Source organism: Zootoca vivipara, chromosome 4, assembly GCF_965207765.1.
Source record: "Zootoca vivipara chromosome 4, rZooViv2.hap1.1, whole genome shotgun sequence".
Classification (NCBI taxonomy): domain Eukaryota; kingdom Metazoa; phylum Chordata; class Lepidosauria; order Squamata; family Lacertidae; genus Zootoca; species Zootoca vivipara.
Window position 1 is genome coordinate 32,566,628 of NC_142587.1, and position 12,691 is coordinate 32,579,318.

The 12,691-nt window shown below is 42.1% G+C and overlaps 2 protein-coding genes across 10 annotated transcripts in view; one reads left to right on the top strand and one right to left on the bottom strand.

The window, feature by feature from the left end:
- Positions 1-11,215, top strand: part of LOC118085216 (cohesin subunit SA-2) — a 58,355-nt gene extending 47,140 nt beyond the window's left edge. For all 7 annotated transcript variants that reach the window (XM_035115607.3, XM_088668676.1, XM_035115609.3 and 4 more), the window contains 9 exons: positions 1,988-2,150; positions 3,238-3,389; positions 5,122-5,223; positions 7,209-7,363; positions 7,467-7,595; positions 8,462-8,640; positions 9,559-9,733; positions 10,116-10,197; positions 10,588-11,215. In XM_035115607.3, the coding sequence (XP_034971498.2) occupies positions 1,988-2,150; positions 3,238-3,389; positions 5,122-5,223; positions 7,209-7,363; positions 7,467-7,595; positions 8,462-8,640; positions 9,559-9,733; positions 10,116-10,197; positions 10,588-10,596 (1,146 nt within the window). In that variant the 3' untranslated portion in view covers positions 10,597-11,215. The remainder of the gene's footprint in view (positions 1-1,987; positions 2,151-3,237; positions 3,390-5,121; positions 5,224-7,208; positions 7,364-7,466; positions 7,596-8,461; positions 8,641-9,558; positions 9,734-10,115; positions 10,198-10,587) is intronic.
- Positions 11,216-11,454: 239 nt separating this feature from the next.
- The window catches only part of PPP2R3B (protein phosphatase 2 regulatory subunit B''beta), a 35,088-nt gene continuing 33,851 nt past the window's right edge, over positions 11,455-12,691 (bottom strand). For all 3 annotated transcript variants that reach the window (XM_035115616.3, XM_088668678.1, XM_035115617.3), the window contains one exon: positions 11,455-12,589. In XM_035115616.3, coding sequence (XP_034971507.1) covers positions 12,445-12,589 — 145 coding nt within the window. In that variant the 3' untranslated portion in view covers positions 11,455-12,444. The remainder of the gene's footprint in view (positions 12,590-12,691) is intronic.

Below are 12,691 nucleotides of genomic sequence, written 5' to 3' on the forward strand. Positions count from 1 at the left end.
TAGGCAACCCACTCTTTGCTCTCATCAGCCTCTCCATCTGCAGCATGGGGGAGAATAATATTGACTCGCCTAAGAAGGTTGTTGTAAGGATTACAGGTAGAACATGCTTTAAACACTTGAAAGCACTAAGGAGGAGGAGGAGGACGAGGATTAGTCCAGTTCCCTGGTGGACCAAAGTGAGGATTTATTCTTCATGAGAACAACTAACCCAGTTTGGTACTTCTCCACACGAGGAAATTTCAATCTCCCCTCCTGTCATTCTGGGCCCAGGTGGAATTAACACTCCCTAGTGATTGAGGTTGGGAATTTAGTTGTCTCATAGGAATTTTTAACCAGTGGTGTCCCTGGAAGCATCTTCAGTTTAAAGTTCCTGTTGATTCACACTTTGTGGTGTTAACAGTGTTTTCCTCCCGGTGTTGCCTGTGGAGATCGGGTGAAATATGAAGGTGAGCCTGTGAGGAGAAAGGGTTTGCTTGATTGTTACTGGGCACTCGCTTCCGCTTTCAATAGGGCCATCCTAGTAAGTCAGCTAGGGCAAATCTTAAGCTGTACTTTGCTGCGTGTTACTAGCACAGGCGAGATGGAGAATGGTCGCTCAGCAGAGTTCCCAGGTGGGCAGCAGGTGCAGCCTGGCATGGCTTTCCCCAGGGCACCAAAGAAACATTTCCCCTTGCAGACAGCCGTTGGAATCAGCCAACTGCAGGGGCTTCTGGGTGTGCTCCCAAAAACTTTGTTTAAATTGGTCAATCACAACCTTCAAAGTGGGTGTGGCAAGAGCGGCGGACCAGAGTAAAGAAGTCTTCACTCCAGTCCACCTCCAGAATGCTGAAGCCCCAACAGCACAGTGGCAACTCTCCTGCCCCCCACCCTATATTCTGCTCTCTTGGTGCTGTGGTTCAAAATGGTCACTTTATTTGGGGCTGGGAAGGATTTTGCCTCCAAACAAATGGACCTATTTGAGGGTTTTGCCTTCCTCATAGCAATCATCACAATTTTTGGCAGATAAGGAATTGGTGGAGTCGTTAATCTAATCTCAGGTGTGGGGGTTGGTGGGGGAAGGGTGTACTATTTTTTGTGACTTTGAAAATGGCATTTCACAAGCTGAATTTTACAAGCTGGTGGGGTTTTTGTATTTTTTGATTGTTCAAGGTTTTGATGTGCTGTAATCCAATGTTATGTTACAACAATATGGTGCATTTGTTTTTAAAAAATTGTATCTTTAGAGCCATCACATTTTTTCACTCCATAAGACGCACCTGGCCATAGGACGCACCTAGTTTTTTAGAGGAGGAAAGCAAGAAAAAAATAGTTTGCTTTCTTGAATTGTCCTAGGCATAGCAGTCAACTCCTGGAGGCCTTAGGTGCCTTTGCCCCCCATTAAATATTCGAGGAAGTCATCCTCCCCCCAATGTTGATGGGCATTGTCATTCATATAGTGTGCATGCACTTTGTCTTGACATCAACTGCAGCGGTTCTCAACATGTGGGTCCCCATATGTTGTTGGACTACAACCCCCATCATCCCTGAGCTCTGGCCTTGCTAGCTAGGGGCGATGGGAGTAGTAGTTCTAAAACATCTGGAGACCCACAGGTTGAGAAAGAATGATACAGTATGTGAGGTGGAGCTTACCTGCCCCCCCCAATATTTTATTCAAGTTGGAAGAGGGAGGGAAGGAAGGGGTGAGAGAGAGATAGAGAGACAAGGAAGGAAGGGGGGAGAGAGAGAGAGGGTGGAAGGAAGAGAGAGGGAAGCCGCCCTCTCCGCTGTCACGGAAGCAGCCCGAGAGCCGGTTTCCCTCTGGCCTTTGCTCCATAGGACACACGGACTTTCTCCCTTCCTTTTTTGGGAGGGGAAAAGTGCGTCTTATGGAGCCAAAAATACAGTATATTGTTATTTACTGCCTTGGTGCACATGGATCTGAAAGGTGGCTTGTAAATATTTCAAAATAGAAGTACCGAAGTTGTTTTTCTTTTATTTATCATTGTAGGCTTTTATGATACTTTGTGACTTGCTGATGGTTGTAAGTCATCAAGGTTTAAGTGATGGACTGAATGGGTTCCTGGAGTACCTTCCCAGTTCATCTCTTCAATCAAAACTGCTCTTCTTCATTCAGGATCATGTATTCACAGAGGAGGCAAGAGAATTCAGAGGTCAGCAACGCTTTCCAGCAAGGAACTAAACATACTTTGCTGATAATGTCTGTGTTCCACATAGTAGTGTTCTGTTACCCAAGGTAGACAGGGCGATAGCAACTAAAATCACATACTGAAATCACATACTGAAATGCCTTGCTGGGATTACTGGAACAAAAAGTTTTAGCAGGCTCTGAAAACAGTAGAGTGATGGGTGCCTGCGTAATATCAGTGGACAGGGAGTTCCCAGGATGTGAAGGAAGATGGAGTGGATGCACCACAGGAGGTGCCAATGTGATCGCTCATCGTGTTTATTTCAGTATGGGGCTTTCATTGCTCTCCTGTTTAATCTTCAACCTCATTCTTGGTCCCCAAGATAAAGATTCTGTTGGCAGTCAGAATCTGCGGTTAACCTCTACTGCAGGTTCTGGCACTGAAGATGTAGAATTTACTCCAGAAAAAAACCTTGTGCCATCGTATCTATTTCCTACAAGAAGCTCTTCCCAACACTCTTGCATTAGTATTTCTAGCATATAGGTTAGCACAATGCATCAGGAAATGTTAATAGCCCAAATGACCCAACTGTGCATATTTGTTTGTTATTACAAGATAAGGTACACTTGCACTGATTTTTATTATTTTTATCCAGCAATATGTGAATGTGATTAACTTCCCAGTCATAGTTACATAGGGTTTAGGACACCTCTGGTATTCATTTGCTCCTCTTTACATACTGTACATAATGCTTTTGAGTGAGGAGATCCATGTGAAATAGCAGATGAGTTGTTAGCACTATCATCAGCCTGGGTAGCTCAGTTGGTTAGAGCGTGGTGCTAATTCCAAGGTTGCAAGTTCGATCCCCATATGGGGCTGCTCCATATTCCTGCACTGAAGGGGCTTGGACTGAATGATCCTCAGGGTCCCTTCCAACTCTACAGTTCTGTGATTCTGTGATGTTTACCATCTAAAAAACAAATAAATGCTTTTAAGGTTTCGTGAGCTGGCCACGTACTCGAGGGTGTCTATTGCTCAGATTAAGGTTCGTATTTAAAAATGCTTCGGAATGCAATGTTAGCATGAAACCTAACCAAACTTGCTGCTGTAGTCTTTACAGGAGAAGAAGCGAAAAAGAAGGAAGAGCAAAAACTGGATGCCTTGCAGCTGAAACGGTGCCTCCTTGCAGCTTATTGCAAGTTAATTGTCAATAATGTTGTCGAGATGACTGCGGCTGCTGAAATCTACAAGCATTATATGAAGGTAATTGAACAATCCCCTTAACGATGCCTTCTAGATGCTGTAAAATTCATATATAGCACAAACACTGAGTTTATTAGTACACACTGTCTTGATGCATGTGTCATTGTGAGTACAAATGAGTACACTCATCACATTGCTGACTGCACCTTTAGAAGAATCTTTCTTAACAGCACCCATATTTACACTGTGATGGGGGGCGGGGGCGGGGAAGAGTTATGGCAGGCTGGAGAAATGTTTATGTGCATTGCTAATACTCTCACTACTTTGAGGGAATCTTACAAGGAAAGAACTTTTGCAAGGTGTCTGTAGACTCTTGGCTTTTTCACACCTTACAGGGTGGGTTTTTTTAAAAAAATAAAATACTAAAAAGGGTAAAGGGACCCCTGACCATTAGGTCCAGTCGCGGATGACTCTGGGGTTGCGGCGCTCATCTCGGTTTATTGGCCAAGGGAGCCATGTGGCCAGCATGACTAAGCTGCTCCTGGCAAACCAGAGCAGCGCACGGAAACGCCATGTACCTTCCCGCAGGAGCAGTACCTACCGGTATTTATCTACTTGCACTTTGACATGCTTTCGAACTGCTAGGTGGGCAGGAGCAGGGACCGAGCAACAGGATATATAGTACATGCATCTAAAAAGTTTTGAGTAGAAAACTCAAAATACAGTCGAAAGTGCAAAGATGCCAACACACTTATCTGGCAGGTACACTTTCCAGGCAGCTGTGCCTGGCTATGGTTCTGTTTGAACACACACTGGGAACAAATCTGGTTAGCTGCAATATAGTGAGAAGGGCTAAACATAGTACAAAACCGTCGCTTGCTGTTATGTGCACCAGCCTCAGGCCTAGACACTTCCCTCTACACTGTTGTGGCCATGAGTAGGAGATTGGAAGCATTCACTCCAGTTTTAAACTAGCTGCAGTTCGTTGTTTCTTACAAGGGGCACATTGCGGGTGGTTCACCGTAGCTTGCCTGAAAAAAGCCTACTTCAAATCATGGTATGGTCCCGGTTTGTTCAGATAAACCTCGGTTAAAACTAAACTGCAGTTCCTGGTTTGGATGAAGCAAGATATTGTTTGTTTAAAACTGAAGTGGATGCCTCTGATTTCCTCCTTGTTGGCTGCACTGGAGGAAGGAGTGGGAGCAGGCCCATACACATAACGCTGAACTGGGTTAGCTTCGTGTCCAAATTAGGTCATCATATGAAACACCTCTGCAAAACTGATCAGGTATGGCCTCTGCGTATTTTTCACACACACACACACACACACACACACACACAGGAAATAAGCACAGGATGTGTTCAGAATATTCTAGAGCTAGAACCTAGACGTTTTGTGCAGGGGGGTGCACACGGAGGGGAAGATTCAACACCTTCCTGCTCAGTTCTTATTTGATAACTTCACCAGTAGCTTTGACTGGAATATTTTTTTAGGTTTTCCAAAACCAAGCAAGTTAGGCCTGTGATTTTTCTTTTCTCCGCTCTCTTGTTTTTATATAGATATGAGCTGTGATCCTGTTTGGAAGTGAAACTGACTTCCAATTAAATGTGTTCACTCAAGAGTGTACTGCACGAATAAAACCATGAGAAAACGCTTGCAATGTACAATGGAGCCTAAATACCATCATTCCTTATACATAGCTATAAAAAAAATAACATTTTTTGAATAACCTTTAAAAAAATGCTATTCCTTGACGTGATTGAGAGTTTTCCCCTCTTTGCCATTTAACAGACTTATAATGACTTTGGCGACATAATTAAAGAAACTTTGAGCCGGACGAGGCAGAATGACAAAATTCAAAGTGCAAAAACACTGATCCTCTGCTTGCAGCAGGTAGGGCAAATCCTGTATACATCCCATTGATGGAACTCTTGGTTAGGACTATATTGGGGTGGGGTAGGGAAGATGCTCCTTCAGGTATTTGGTCATTCTGGCCTTTATGTGTCATCTGTAAAATTCTGAACACAGACCAGAACTGTATTGGTTGCCAAGGTAGTCCTTTAAGAATGGTGCAGTGTGGCTCCAAATATCGACTCCTCTTAAAAGGCAACCCACTGCGTTTTGCACTAGCTACAGTTTCTGGTGCTATGTGGGCACACTAGCAGGAGGTGCCAGACTGGCTCTGCTGCTGCGCCTGCACAGTTAAACTCTTATAACAAGTTAGAATTGGTTCACCTAGTCCAATATTATCTACTCTGACTGGAAGTTCTCAGGGTGCTCTTTCCTTCACTGCCCTACATGTCTTAGTCCTACCGTAGTTCTCACTCAGGCAGCCCTATTTAGGGAAGTTTTTAGTCTGTGATATTTTAATGTATTTTGATATGTGTTGGAAGCCGCCCAGACCCGGCCAGATGGGCGGGGTATAAATAATAAATTATTATTATTATTATTATTATTATTATTATTATTATTATTATGTAGCGAATCCATGTCTGGGTTGTTACCGTGTTGACCTGCAAATGAGGTGAGGGCATCTGGTGTTCAAAATGAATGAGAAATGCTCCTCCAAATTATTTACCTCCACATAGAAGAATAGATTTTAGGGAGAAAGGGAATGGCCTACTTGCCATCCTAATATGATGGCTTTATCCAGGGCCAGACCTACCATTAGGCAGGCTGTGGTAGATGCCTCAGATGGCCATTTTGGGCAGTTCATGAAAGGGCAGGAAACTGTTAGTTGGTTCATTTATTATGATTTTATTTTTACTGGCAGAGAGGAGAGGTGCTTGTGGGATTTTCTGCGGGAGGTGCCAAAATAACTTGGCTGGCCCTGGGTACGATGAACCTTGGCTTTTTGTAGTTGGAAGTGGTGTAGCCCCAATACAGGCTCACCATTTCCATGAGAGCTAGGCCCCAGATGCACTGATGCATTTTATCTTGGTGTCATATAAAGAATTCAGAATTTTGTTAGCCTAGGCTAGCTTGCTCTGAGCTGTCTTATCTGCTCTGCAAGCTTACATGCCACCCTCCAAGCTTCAGAATGTCCCCCTTCAGATGGCTGACATATGAGCCCAGTGGATTTCAAACAATGTCGTCAAGCGCTTAGGAAGTGCCATGACCCATCTGCTGAAATATGAGAGATGGGGAGGCTCAGCAGCATTTTGTGAGCTGCGCTCTGCTCACATAAGTCAGGAGCCTGTGTTTACATATCGCATAGGCAACCAGCCCAGTTTGGGAGTTTCATTGACCTTGGAAAGTTCGAACATCAAAGCATGCTAATAACCCACCTAGCCAGTTGGTTTGGAGGAAATCACGTTCTTTCTTGTATTAATGAGCACTTCAGGCTTGTTCTCCATTTATGCAAGGCAGGCTTCAATATAAAATGTATTCAAAAACTATGAGCAAAGTATGTACAGTTAGCTCAAGTTACATGCTTAATCTGATCCACAAAAATATTCCTCAGAACAAGTATTGGGAAGTGTTAAAAAAAGTAGTTTCCCCATATTCAGAAGAATTCTGAAAGGGGTTAATTGCATGTTACATGCAAATGGATAATTCATGTTGTTTAATTAAATGGCATCCCTCAGAAGGGATGGTTTATTTTATTTTCATGCTCTCACACCGTTTTGTATTGGAGAAGTGGCAGAGTTTAGGTGTTTTAATTGTGTCCCCTATGTATTCTGATCTGTCCGCCTGAATTCCCACCTGTAGTGTTTGGATTCTTGCTCAGGTTGGTGGGGTTCTAGAAATATATAATCAGATTACTGGCGCTTAACTGCGTCCTGAGCAAGGAATTTGTCAGATGTATGGCAGGTATGTGTTCTTGGGGCTTTCTTCAATTATCTGGAACATTTTATATCAATTCCTGTGGTCTACAGCTGTTTCAGAAGCATGCCAGAAGCCAGGACAACAGCAATAGCATTAACAGCATAGATTCCTCCTTCAACAACATTAAAGAGCTCGCACGGCGCTTTGCTTTGACATTCGGCTGGGACCAGGTGAAAAGTCGAGAGTCTGTAGCCATGATACACAAGTATGTGCCAAATCCATGTTGTCCCCTGGTCTTCCATTGTGTGGCATCCACGTTATAAACCTCTGTGCTCTCTCTCTCTTCTTTTCCTTACTGGTGCTTAAAGGGAAGGTATTGAGTTTGCCTTTCAAGGAATTGGTGCCCTGGAAGGGAAGAGCCTGCCTCCCAATCTGAACTTCCTGCTCATCCTCAGTGAATTCTCCAATAAGCTTCTAAAGCCTGACAAAAGACTTGTGTAAGTTTTCCCTTTGGTGTTCAAATGCTTCTGGATGCTCAGTGCTGTGGCACAGGAGTCTCTGTGGTATAGAACTTAAACAAACTCTTATGTATGGGAGGTGCTAACTGAGGCATAGCATAGCTCCTGCTTACAAACTACTTGTGCATTTGTGCTCGGAGCGAATAAATGGCAACCTCTCTGTGTACAATTCTGCCATGGATTTCTGTTGCTGCCCTCCTCCCTGGTCTTCTGCTGCCAATTTGAAGAGGTGGGCTGAGCTGTTCGGACTCTGGCATACCTTTGCTGCTAGTATAGCTCACACAGCACTGAAATGGACAAGCTGTGGCTGTCCGGATATTGTAAGTCTACAGCTCTCGCCATTCTAGGAACATTTGCTATGGTTGCTGGGAGTTGTGTGTCTGATAAAGGGCCACAAGATGCCTGACATACAACTGAATTCTGTGTGCTTTTAGGCTGACCCTTGCTGGCCAAACCACTCCTAAGAGTGATGCAGAAGTTGGAAGAGTTATGTGCAGCTGCACACATGTATACACACTGGTGGTGCGTGTTATGAGCAAGCAGTGTTGTTATCAATCCCTTGTCTACAGCAGAGCCACTAGAATATGAAAAGCAATTAGGAAGCTGCTGCAATAGTATACTCCTGCTACACAAAGCAAGCACCTTGGAAGTCCACATTAAACATGCTGTATTTTAAATATCCTTTCTGTGCGGAATTGTTTCCGAATTAGTGTTGTCTTGTCTTAGCTGATCGATGGGCTGCCTTGGTTGAGAAATAGAGAAAAGCTTTGTTAATTACTATAGTGAACCACCTCCTTGTCCTGATCTTTCGGTCATTTGTATTTCTCCCTCATGTTCACATCCAGATATAGTTACTTGCTGAGATATACCTCTGAACCAGCACTTTGTAAAGAAGAATTTGTGTACTCACTGGAGTGGTACAGAACCTCTTTGCTGGCCAATGATGAAGATGAGAATTCTATCATCAGCAGCCTAAGTGAATTGCCATCCAATAGGACACCATGTAAAAAAAACCTCTCTGAAGGTATGATGTTATTATTTTATTTTTAAAATTTATGTATCTGGGTTAACAATATACCGTAATTCTCTCATCTGGTGTCTTGTAGCAGTTGTATGGAACAAAGCAATCACACATTAATTAATCAATCTATATATTGCAATTTAACCCTGTATATACAGTAATCACAAAGTCATTTAGCCCTTTCAGTTTCTCCATTATCCTAGCTTGCTAGATGGAACAACATTCCCTTTGCTGTTACAGGGGTTCTCTCACACACACCCCCAGGCACTTTGTAGCATGCAGGGAAGGGAAAGTTCTGTTGCTGACAAGGCTGGTCAGTATGAATCTAGACAGTGAGATAAGATATAAAAAGGGTAGAGAACTATCATTAGACCTTTCCCAGCAACTCCATTCTATCTCCCCTCCAAGCTAGTTTTGTTTCCCCCAAGTAAGTCAGCATTTTGTACCCACTGAGCAGGCTCCCTTGGTTTTGTTTGCTGCATTTTTAAAAATACTTTTTGCAAAACTCAGGGTTACTTAAAAGCTGCTGCTGTCTCTGTTTTGGCTACATAAGCGTAGACATTCACTCCTGAAGATCAGAAATACAAAAGCTTCTGTATCCACTGAAAAAACATTTTACATCCTAGCCCCTGGAAGCAACCCATTCAGCTTTGAACTCTTATATTCTTTCTCCCCTACCATGGCTCCCCACATAAACCCTCTCCTGAGGTTTCATTGTGGACTTTGATGTGGTGCAAGGAACAACAGTCAGAAAGGAGAAACTGGCAGCTCCCCTGTGCACAGACTTAGGGTGTACCTATTGGTACCTCCCAAGTAGTGGTTCTAGGAATATGCTTGTCGGTGTTAAGGCATTGTGGCGTGTTCAGTCGTTTGCACTGAGTGACATGTAGATGGATGAGAGATATAATTTGTTGCTTCCAGGATCCTGCGCCAAAACCAGTCACACTGAGATGGCAAACACACCTTCACAAGCCCAATGCCCATCTGATCTCCCTTCCTTGGCACTGAGAAGCAGGAAGAGGCTAAAATCTCATGACAGTTGTCACCAAGAATATGCATCAGAAACTGGTCCTGAAAGACTGAAGAGAAAATATAGGTAAGGAACAGGCTTGGGGGTTATCTTTGTAACTTGGAATCTCTCGCTTGGCTGTAGTTTCTGCAGCACTTAAGAACTGAATCATTTCAACTCAACCTCTACTGAAGAACATATGAAGCTGTTTTGTAGGGTCTGTTTAGCCCAATATTGTCTACTCCCAATTAGCAGCAGATCTCAAGAGTCTTGGGCAGAGCTCTGGTATGCTGTTCTTTAACTGGAAATGGCAGGGTCCTTCCCGAAGTGTATTGTTAGCCACCAGTTCTTAAATTTCAAAAACAAGTTTCTCCATGATTCCTATTAGAAAAGAAAGTCTTTTTTGGCCTTTAGATTAGTTGCTGTCCTTGGAAACCAGTTTTGTAATCTATCTGGCTTCTCATTTCAGTATTCCAGATGGTGTCAAGGTAGAAAATACAGTGGAGGTTCTGGCTGAAGAGGCTGATATTGATGTTGTTGGTGCTGACCAGGTAAGGATGGCTTTATATCGAGGTTTCAGATATTTTGTTGGTAGTACACACTGGTGGAGTGGGGAAGAATAAGGTTAGCCTTTTCACTTAGCGTTTCAAATCTTGGGAAAACACTCAGTACTGTATTCTTTTTAATCTGTTGCGGTAATATCTGCCTACTGTTAATGCCTGTTAAAGACACACACATAACTGGTAACTCCTAAATTCAAACCCCAATCTGCCGAGCACCACTGTTACCCATTCTTCATTTCTGCTCTGATGAGGAACTGGTGATTGAAAATACATTTTTATTAGAAAACATTATTCACATAGCAATATAACTGTAATTCAAGTAGGCCACAGGGTCTGTACAGAGCTCTGTGTAATAACATTGATTTGTGTATTATTTAGGAGACGTAAGCAGCAAAGACATTTGGACATACCCTCTGTTTTTTCACATGAATGAAGAAAAGTACAGGCATTGCAATGGGGACCACACCTGGTTAGCTGAAAGCATGACATGGTATGGTTACAGTATAACTGAATGATGAGAAAGGTAATGGCCACAATTACAATAATTTCTTCAGCCAGTGTTACTACATGGTTTGGTATGCTGTTGTGACTACACTTTTTTTCTGAAAACATTTGATTTTCATCTTCGTTTCTCTGTCCAAAATGTGACAGCAGATGCATTTGTAGTCGGGGCAACAATTGGAAAACCTACCATATAGATGATGTTGGGTCTATGGCCCACTTTTGAAAAAAGACTGTTTACTTTTTAACACAGAAGCAGGGTAGTGGGTTTCTGGGGAATAGAGAAAGAGAAACTATTTATGTATGTGGGTGGGTGGGAATCCTTAAGAACACATGATTTCTAATTTGTATTTCATATGCTTTCTTGTACTATACCATGACAGTCTAATATTGGTACTAGGGTGAAAATGTGCTCTATTCATTGTCACTGAGCTTGTAAAACAGCTGTTTGGTTTCATACTTTTATATTATCATGTTTGCAAAATAAAATGAGTGATTGTTTCAATCTGCCTAAGTGAGACATTCTTTTCTTACTGTGGGCAAGTGAAAAAGGAAAGCCTCCTGCCATAGGTTTCTCCCTGGCTTATTGTGTGCAAACAGACATCTGTTACAAGCTGCAGTAGTATTAAAAGAGTCTACACAGATGTTGAAGGAAATCAATGAATTTACATATATGAAAAAAACTTTAATTGAAAATAACATATTTAAATGCTTTAATCGGATGTGCACTGCAAACAAAATAGCTTTACATGAAAAACAGCAAAAATCTTCCCGGAACACAATATTTAGTTCCTTGTGTGAACATTGGGATAATTAAGGCACTACAAACCTTATGCTTTTAAAAAACTGGCGTAGCAACTTCTAGCTTGTCCAAAAAAGCCATCACTTCTCACCTTACATAGGCAAGGGAAGCATCAAAATGTTCAGCTGCTCTGACACCATTGGTATGAATACTCATGGAATGTGTCATTAGCTAACCATTGAGGAAACACACTAAATGCCCATAACAAGGTTAGTGCACATCACAGATCAAGTAAAACTTACATAAGGTTTAAAAATTGGTTCCTTTGACACAGAATATAACATCCACTGCAGTCGAGTGTGAGCGATAAAAACCATTCTTGCAATGGGTGGCGGTCGGGGTATAAGTTGAAGGACTAAAAGGAGCACAGTGTGTGTGTGTGTTAGTTTTCAGGGCAAGACCACATTTTGCTGCATGCACCAGCTTGTCCAGTGATGCTTTGACAGCTGTGACATATTTCTCTTTGAACTCTGGCAAAGTTATTAGATTTCTGCTGGGAGACCATTTTCTCTATAAATGAAAACTGGGAAGAATTCTCTCTTTTTTTAGAGGAGGGGAAGGTACGATGTAATTCCATAAAGATAATATAACCTATCTATAAATAAATTAACTATTTTACAGGCAACAATCTAATGAATAAATACAAAAAAGTAATTCCATACAAAGCAACTTCTTTTTTTCAAGGTATCTAAGGGTGATATTAGATGTTAGTCATACTCAGAGTAAGCCCTTTGACCTTCATGTATAAGACCATTCATTTCAATGGGTCTACAATGTCTACTTTGAGTGTGACTAACAATAGCTATCATCCAAAATGATTAAAATATTAACTTTGCAGCACAAAGAACTAAGTTTACTTTTTCTGGAAACTAAGCCCTACATAGATTTAGCAGACCTGCTGCAGACGGTCCTTATTTTTATACAAACACAATTCATTCAAAATCATCTTCATAGTCATACTCATCTAAGTCAACGTCTGCCAAATGGGAAGGCATATCAAAGAAAGGCCTTTTTTCCATCTGATATTTCAGCACATTGGTCTTCTGATGATCTCCAGGGTTCAATTCTGCTTCATAACTAGAAGAGCAATATAAGAATTAACGAAGAAAGTACATATTTATGGACATACCTTGTACTTTATTGCATTATGCTCCCAGCTGATCCATTTTTGGTGATAGC